Consider the following 9160-nt stretch of genomic DNA (forward strand, 5'->3'; position numbering starts at 1 on the left):
AAAAGGGCGTCACCTGCTGTACGCCAACGGGACTGATAACTGCCACGAGTCAGTGAATTTTGACTGGCTTGCTTGTAAAATGTTACTTTTGACCTTTCATTTTATCCTCCTGGCCTGCTTTGCCTCATTTGATATACTGTATTTTAATATTATCATTATGGTGGTAGTTGAAGAGCTAAGTATTTTTCAAAGTGGTATTGTTAGTGTAAAAAGTTGAGATCCCCTGCACTAGTCCATTGACAATAGTAAAGTTTACCGCATAAAGATGGGATTTATTCTCAAAACGACATTAGGTTGTACTTGATACAAATGAAGTTCATATATGTCAAACTCAGGCCTTACAATGTAATTTGGCCCGCAAGACCATATCAAATGTGTATTAGAGCCGGCCCGCCAGTATATAACACATGCGCCACTAATATTACAAATCCCAGAATGCTTTGCTAGTGTGTTGGCCCATCGGTCTAGACCGGCAAGTGGCCCTTCCCTTTCTGTTGCAGCCGTTAGCAACTATGGTACCCCGTTCAACCGGCAGTTATTTGTTATACAAAATGAGACTAAAGCAAAGCAAATTTATTTATATAGCGCATTTCTTACACAAGGTAACTCAATGTGCTTTACATGATCAAAAGCATTTAAAAACAAAGATTAAAAAAGACAGCTTATAAACATTTAAAACAAAGAGAAAAAACACAAAATAAAAGCAGCATACAGTACAATAAATATCATTTAAAAATGTAAAAAGATAAGCTAAGATCAGATACTATAGATACTAAGAATCATTTTAAAACTTAAAAAAAAAAATCATGTTAAAAGGGGGTCACCGCACACCAGCTACCAGTTAACATTAACCCAAAATAAATTGGTTCTCAACTGTTGTCACTCTGGGACCTGTATTTTCCTATTGTTGCAGAGTCATGTCCCACCTTGAAGTTAAAAACAAATATATATCTATTTTTAGTTTGTTTTTGTAAAAAAAAGTTAAATAAAATTAAAAAAATAGCCTGTGAAAACGTACAATTTATTATATTACTAAACGCTGTTTCAAATGAGTATGACGTACCGCCAAAATCATCTGCCTTGTCAAGACGTCCACCAGCTGTTTGTTACAAACATAACTAGTGGCAATAACGCAAAGAAGTAACATTATTCCCTGTCGCTGAAATATGTTCCGTGTTGGAATTTAACAGAAAGAAAAACTAATCGGAATACATGTAATTTTATAATTGGCTGTCCCCAGTTGAGAATCACAGAATTAAGGTAGCAGTAAATGGGCTAAACATAAAGGGTGCCTAAAGATGCCAAGGACAGTTCTCAGAGGCCACAGAGGATAAGGCAGCCCTTCAGTCGGACTGGACTCGTGTTCATCTCTGCAAAAACTCAACAGGTTGTGGGAAGTACCAACCATCTTCTGTAAATTTTCTATTAGAGTATCAAAATAGCGCTACCTGTTGGAGGCACACGGAACTGACAGCAGCTCGGTCAAAAAGCACATCGTTGAAAATCTCTTAAGTGTTTTAACATTTTCTGCAAGTCATCCACCTATTTCCAAGTTGCCGTTGTCGGGTTGCCGGAAAATGTGTCATTTAGAATACGATTTTAGGCTTTTGTTCGAATATTTGTCATCTTTGAGTTGAGTGATCTTTCACCCCAGTGTTTTCAATGTAGCGTGTTGGCAATTAATTCCACAGCAACGGGCAATATGTTGCGTTGAGGACAGGTCAAAAGTGGGATATTTTGGTAACACCTTTGACCGCACGGATTGTGGTACTATATTAGTTTGTTTGTTCCTCCACATAATGAAAATTTAGGATAATGCAATACATTGTGATATTACTAATTGTAATAACAAAGTGACAATGCCTTTGTAATTAATTGTTTTTTTGTTTTTTTGTTTCGCTTTGGCTGTTTGAGACCAAGATTTCTGAGTTGCGTGGAACGCTGCAGTCAGGGGCGTGTCTAATGACGTCACCACACTCCGGCACGTTCTCGACGTTCTATTTCTTCTCTCAGCTGATTGTGACGTAATGTGCACAACAGTGAGGCTAACTGGGCCGGAGAACCGTAAGTTGTGACACCCCGCGGAGTGTGTCGAGCAGGAGAAGGCTCTCCGCCGTGGCTAGGGAACGGTGGAAAGACACGCCGGGAAGAGACTGTTCCAGAAACGCGGCTATCTCTGTCAACAGCCGCCTCGTCTTCTGTCAGGCTCGCGAGGTAGGTCAGGTTACACGTTCAGACTACTAGTTTGCCTTTGACTCTTGTCCATGTGTGTCACCAAAGACCCTATGGCAGATAAATGGCGTCTTTAGACTCAAGTAGGCAAAATGTACATGTTTGTGTAACACCACTGTCTGTGAGTGGGATGCCAGTGCTCTCGAAATACACTTAATGCAGCTCCCAGGGGCCTCACGCTTGCGTTCAGGGCTTTTGCATCAATTTGGAAACCCCCCCACCGACCCCCCTCAGTGCTGACACTTGTGGCAGTCCACCAGTAAGTTGGTATGAGAGCCTGAGGGGCTAAAATAGTCAAATGATGGTTTAATTTCTGATGTATGCAACGTATTGTGTTGACATTTTATTTTTATTCAGATGTCAGTTGTATGTATAGCCATTACGTTGAATAAAAAGTAGGATAGTCGTTCCTACATGCTTGAAAATATGTATGTACAAGTGAATCCCTGTATATTTGCATTTAAAAATTTGCTTAATTACTGATTTGTTTGAAGGATGGGGACTTGTTTGCTGCTTTTGTCCTCAGGCCAAAGGTATAACAATATATCTTTCTCTTCATCTTGGAGCCAATGAACTATTTTGAAGTGAGTTAAGGAGCTTCATTTTGAGAACATGAGTGTTTTGCCACCATCTCATTGCATCAAGATGGAATTATAAATCTTGTTGGGTGTCTGTTACTTGTGGATTTTCACCATTCGCAGCATAGCTCGGGCACCAACACTGTTCAAAAATCTGTCCTCAGAAAGATGTTCGCTTTTGATTGGCTGTCCCAGTGAGGTATACAGAGTGGGCCCAAAAAGTAGTATACAGACATTTGATCACATCTCCATTTTTTTTCCTGATATCTTTTCCTTCCTAACCTTCGTTCTTCCTCACCTCCTCCCTTCTTTCCTTTCCTTCCCTCACTCAGAGCTGCTTTTTGCATCCTTACTTCCCTCCTTCCTTTGTTGGAACATTTGACCCACCTGTTTTTATATTTCCTTCCACCTCAGACATGCTTTCTACTTTCCTTCCCTCCTACTTTCCTTTCCTGTGATTTTATTTTACGTCCTTCATCCCTTTGCTGAACACTACATTTTGCTTCTACTTAAAAAAAAAAGGTAATTTACAAAGTGTATACTGCACCTACTTTTCACCTGCCCTGTACCACAAGAGTTTAACCCTGCTATCTGTAAGAGTACTTTGTACTTATTCCGGCTTACATTGCTAAATAAAGCTATCATAAGAGCTTTAAGACTCACAAAAAGACATTTTGTGCATTTTAATGCCATGAAGAACGCACAATTGTCGCAACATGTTTCTAATAAAAATGGCGTGTCACATTATTAACTATCTGCCAATTGATTTAATTAAGATCACCTTTCCATGACTTTGCATTGCTAATTGCAGAAGGGCTGATCAAAGTCCATATATGACATTGCTCCCTGTAAGAAAGTCCTTTTTCTACCCAGGAGGGGTGTGGAGAGGAGTGACAGGAGGCGACATGGTGGATTACTACAACACCTTGGGAGTATCCAAAACAGCATCCCAGGATGACATCAAGAAGGCGTAAGTATCCCTGTCCTCCCAAATGTTAGTTATGTCAATTCTCCAGCTAATGACACATTTGCTGATGATTTTGTTTGTACTATACAGTGATGTCTGTAATTTTGAGGGGTGTTTTGTTTTTTTATATATGGTTATATTGTTAACGCCTCTCAGTATGCAGTCGGTAAAGAGAGAGTGCAGGTTTCTTTTGTTGACACGATGCCCACATTCATCCCTGTGTTTTTGTATGAACTCAGCTACAGGAAACTGGCACTTAAATGGCATCCTGACAAAAATCCAGACAACAAAGAGGAAGCAGAAAAGAAGTTTAAAGAAGTTGCCGAGGCTTATGAGGTTCTCTCTGACCGTAAGTCCTGGCACATGTTGACATGTCATGTCACTCATCTGTGACGGACAATTGTTAGGTGACTTGACTTAATTGTACAGGCGAGTGAAGTATTTATTGATCATTTATCCTGTTTTGTACAGAGAATAAACGGGATGCCTATGACAGATATGGAAGTGATGGAATGAGACGCTCAGGTATAGAAAATGGTTCTTGTTGCCCCCCTCACTTCTGCTCTCCCATTTAATTCCCCTTTTTTCCCTTACAGAAACCCGTGGTTAACATTCCTTCTTATGGCTTCTTCCTTCTGGTTTTCTTTTTCTTTTGTCTCTGTTTTCTATTCACATTTTAATAATTATTATTTTTTTCCTCCGCAGGCTCTTCCAACTCAGACTTCTCTTCAGATTTCCCAGGATTCACCTTCACATTCCGTAGCCCAGATGAGGTTTTCAAGGAGTTTTTTGGTGGCCAGGATCCCTTCTCCAGCTTCTTTGGTAAATCATGTGCAGTGAGTTTGAATGATTACTTCCAGGTTGGCCAAAAATGTGTTGCACTACAATAAGTATATATATATTTTTTACATTAAATAACAATTCAGAGTAAAATGTAATGAATTCAAACATTGCGCCGGGGGAATCAAAAGCCTAAAAGGCTTATGTCAGTGACACCCCTCTTTGTAAGTGACAAACTGTATAAATAAGATTTGGTATTTAAAACATTCCAAAATCCTTTTTGATGATATACGATGATTTTTTTTAAATATTAAAAAAATAAATAAAAACAATTGTAAAGTAGATGAACGCTGTATTAAAGCATATGGATTGTGTATTGATTGAAGAAAGTCAGACCATTATTTACTTTTGGAGATGATTAGGTTTAGTTAAGTTTGGAGGTTAGAGTATTTATTGCTCTTCAGCAGAAACAACCAAGGTGCTTGACTCTAAAGAAAACACAACCCTGACAGTTTGTGTCTGTACTTTCCATTAGATGATTTCTCATCATTTGGGAGTTCGTCCTCCCGCCTGGGGCCGAGCCGGTTTTTCTCGTTCCCTTCAGCTGGAGGTAAACTCTCAATATACGATGACACATACTTTGATACCTATTAAAATAGTAAAATGTAAGGTCTCTATGTCTATTGTTTTTGTTCTTCTACAGCTGAATTTACATCTTTTTCATCAATGGGTGGTTTTCATGATATGGGCAGTATGGGAGGAGGTAATTTCAAATCTGTGTCTACTTCCACCCGTGTCATAAATGGCAAACGCACAACCACCAAGAAGTAAGAAGTGTCTTTTTGACCATTCCAAAACTGACACTTTTTTTGCTGTGCAAACTCACCCACCACTCCCATTTCAATCCTTTCCATGATGTGCATTTTGCATGAAATGTTGTCTTTCTCTCTTTCTCTCTCTCTCTCTCTCTCTCTCTCTCTCTCTCTCTCTCTCTCTCTCTCCTTCCCTCAGGTAGGCACTACCGAACAATGCAAACTAGAACTAGCAGTCATTCCAACAGCTTCTTACCTCTTGCAATCAACTTCTTAAACAGCTAACTTACAATTCCATTGCAACATGCTGACAATTTTTTGTCTTGAGTTTGTTGTCACCTTTCTGTCGGGCGAATTACACATTACTCGTGCACTCACTGAAGTAGTCTCGCCACGGTGCACTATTTGCATATTTGTTGTTGACCAAAACTGGTCATGCCAGAGTAGCATCTGCACCACTTGCACAATGACTGAGGAGTATCTGCAACAATCGACATTGTCCCAGATTATCGCACTACTAGTCACTTTAAACGGCATACATTCCTTGAAGTCTCGGCGCCCTTTGGACAATAGTCATTGCACTGGACTATTGCGAGATTAGTCATTCAAACTGCTCTTATTGCTAGAGGACTCTGCATCTTTTTGCACAATTGTCAAAAAAAACTTAAATAAATTGTACCGGCATTACCAGATTACTAGCAACATTTTATTGCTCGGTGGCTCAATGTCTTTATGTCTCAAAAGTATTCTCTGTCAATTGACTATCTGTTGTCTTACTAGAGCGGCTCCAACCACCGGAGACAAATTCCTTGTGTGTTTATTTTTTTTTTTTTTTACATACGTGGTAAAATAAAGATGATTCTGATTCTGATCTAGCTATCTATCTTATCTATATCTACCTCTCTCACACATTTGTGGTCATGCCTGCAGTTTAAAGTTTTGCAACATTTTGTATTTTCCAGACTAATTTCACTGAATTCCAAATTGCACGACTTCAGAGGTTCTGCTGTTCTGTACATAGAATTGTGACTTTTTTCATTAAGTGTTCGTTAGTATGAGTGTACACAAGAGAACAGAGCTTACAAATTATTATTTTTTGATTCTCATTCTCCATTTTAGGATTAAAGAGAACGGGCAGGAAAGAACGGAGATCGAGGAAGATGGCGTGTTAAAGACTGTGCTAATTAACGGTAAAATAAACTATTTTGATGATTAATCCATTGGTTGATTGTACGGGGACAACTTAACATCCTGTGTTGTACCCCCCAGGCGTGCATGATGAAATGGCTCTTGCACTGGAGCTGAGTCGACGAGAGGGCAAGCCCCATCAACCACCTCCGAATCCCTCAATCCTAAACAGATCACGTCATGAAACTGGGAGAACCAGGGCCAGCCCATATTCTGCAGGCACAAACCGCTCGTTCAGCGCCGCCCCTTTTTACCACTATGGGGGGGTTACTGGGAGCGAGCAAGACGAGGACGATGAAGATCTCCAGATGGCGTTGGCGTGCAGCTTGTCAGAAATGGAAGCCCAGCAGAAAGCAGCTGCTCCCGACTTAATATCAGGTGCCGGGGGTGGGGTCAGAGCTGTGATTGACAGAAGTGGTGAGCACAAAGGAAGCGGGGTTGTCGAAACAAAACATCCAAACACAGGTGCTCGTGACAATGCTATTCCAGTCGAAATAGAGGGTGCGCTTAGAATGGATTCAGGCCCTGGACATGTAGTGCCACAAGGCCCTGACATGCAAAGCAGTGATAGCAATGTGAAGAAGAAAAAAAAGTGTGTGTGCATTGTGTGTTAATGCAGTAAGGTGCCTTAGCGTTTGCATTTATGCCAGAGGTCAGTCTGATCTTGAGGCCTTGCATTTTTTTGTTTTTAACAGCTAAAGAGGTTTTGCATGCAAGTAAACATTAAGGATTGTTTATGAATATGATGTGCAAATATGCCAAAAACTTAACATGACTTAATAATCAATAACTCTAGCCAGTTTCTGATGGAGTGAAATCCAAAGAGAGGGGAGGGGGTAGATTGTGTTGAGGTTGTGTGTCTGTGTGCCTGCACGCTAATCCTTTTCAGCATGCATTTTTGTGTTTGTTTTCGGTCAGTTGCGACCATGCAATAGTGTTTCCTTCATTCAGGGTCATTTTAAAAGGGAACGTATCAGAACTGTGACACACTGAGCCCAGCTCAACGCTGAGCATCATAATCCAAAAGTGGACCACAGAACATTCTGTGTTAATGCACGTCTGGTTTAAAAAGAGTAAACTCATCAACTCTAACAATGTGTCATTGGGACACATGTTCCTTTGCAAGTAGCTTGTGAATAAATGCTGTTACGCTATACTTGCTCAGTTTAAGCAGAACAGATCCAGTTGTTTATACAGTAACAGCGCAACTGAATGTAATCCCCAATTGGCATAGAATTATTTTTTTTATTTGTATCCAATTGGTGCCTTTGCATGGCTTAATAACTTTAATAATGGACACACTCTGGCCTTAACCTTGCAAATGTGCCAAACAGATAAATGTATGTAAAATAATGAAAATCTTTCTTCCAAAGTAGAGAATTTCCCTCTAAAGTGCATTCAACAAACGAGAAGTGTTTGTTATTGTATTTATTTCTCATTTTATTTATGAAACGCTGCAACAACAATCATCACTGAAGAGTTGTTGCCAAGGGAAAGGAGCAGAGTAACTATAAAACAGTAATAGTTATTTTTTGTGTTTTTCTGTTTTCTTGTCCTTTATACTACATATTTTTCAAAATGCAATAACAAATAAAGGTTTGAGCTTAAAGAGGGTTGGAATATTTAATTTATTTGGTGTTGTAACGTTTGCTCAGTTGTCACACTCTGAGCCACAGTCGCAATCCAGTTTTACATTGAACATGCAGTATTTGAAATGACATAACAAACATATTCAACATTTTAAGACGATTGTAGTAATACTGGACAGTCTATTTGGAAAGACTTAGTTGCTGATGATTATTTGATCATAGAAAAATATTTGTAGTTTTCTGCAAGAGTCTGTTTTTATTGCCACTACACTTATTATTATTATTTTTTTATATTGTTGGAAAGTTGTTTTCAAATCTCTTGCTTGCCGTTGCAGACTCAGACTTTGAGGCCTTCACCAGCTAACCCGATTGCCTCTCGCTGTGCTGTGACCACGCCCCCACTTTTTGGTAAAGTGTGCAGTGTGTTCCATGTTGAAACTCCATGTAGCTCAGACCATGTATTGTATGTCTCATTAGTTTTAACCTGTTATTTACACATGACATTTCTGCTTTTACAGGTCAAACTTCAATATCGCCTGATGCACTTGTCTCTGCCCAACATGGCTTCTACGTGATGAATGACTCTTACACTGCTTTTGTATGTGTGAATGTGAATGAGCATATCCCAGACTGGGTGGAAACAACTGGAAAATGTCTCTAGTGATCTCTGAAAGAATCAATTTTGTTTGTGCTGAGTTGTAACTCATTTTTAGAAGAAGAATAGTGTTACAGGGTAAAATGGTCACCGTGAGAACAATTATCCCATCAATCTAAAATGGATACTTAAGGCAGAAACAAAAATTGTTTTAACATATCATAAGCTATTGTGTAAAGCAAGGAAATAAAGCGTTTCTTTCAGACTTTGAGTCTGACGTGTCACATGACTGTGGTTTAAACTTTTTTGTCTGACTTGAGAAGGCATTCCCTCCCCCCTAAAGTTTCAGTTTAATTCCAAATTGTACTGCTTCAGGGCCATTCAACTTTAGCGGTTGCACTGTGCTAGGGTAAATGTGC

The 9160-nt window shown here is 39.5% G+C and overlaps 1 protein-coding gene across 1 annotated transcript; it reads left to right on the forward strand.

Annotated features, from left to right (window-relative positions):
- Positions 1-1955: 1955 nt before the first annotated feature.
- dnajb2 (DnaJ heat shock protein family (Hsp40) member B2) lies at positions 1956-9025 on the forward strand. Its single transcript, XM_061792948.1, has 11 exons — positions 1956-2214; positions 3684-3780; positions 4017-4126; positions 4249-4302; positions 4483-4599; positions 5093-5167; positions 5261-5384; positions 6489-6559; positions 6639-6935; positions 8482-8554; positions 8665-9025. The coding sequence occupies exons 2-10, from the start codon at positions 3716-3718 to the stop codon at positions 8508-8510; spliced, it is 942 nt and encodes a 313-aa protein (XP_061648932.1). The 5' UTR covers positions 1956-2214; positions 3684-3715; the 3' UTR covers positions 8511-8554; positions 8665-9025.
- Positions 9026-9160: the final 135 nt, after the last annotated feature.

Source organism: Phyllopteryx taeniolatus, chromosome 12, assembly GCF_024500385.1.
Source record: "Phyllopteryx taeniolatus isolate TA_2022b chromosome 12, UOR_Ptae_1.2, whole genome shotgun sequence".
Lineage (NCBI taxonomy): Eukaryota > Metazoa > Chordata > Actinopteri > Syngnathiformes > Syngnathidae > Phyllopteryx > Phyllopteryx taeniolatus.

Coding starts and splice junctions, on each gene's coding strand:
- dnajb2 (XM_061792948.1), top strand. CDS start 3,716: ATGGTGGATTACTACAACACCTTGGGAGTATCCAAAACAGCATCCCAG. Junction 4,127..4,248: donor TTATGAGGTTCTCTCTGACC/GTAAGTCCTGGC, acceptor TGTTTTGTACAG/AGAATAAACGGGATGCCTAT. Junction 6,936..8,481: donor TGCTCCCGACTTAATATCAG/GTGCCGGGGGTG, acceptor TTGCCGTTGCAG/ACTCAGACTTTGAGGCCTTC.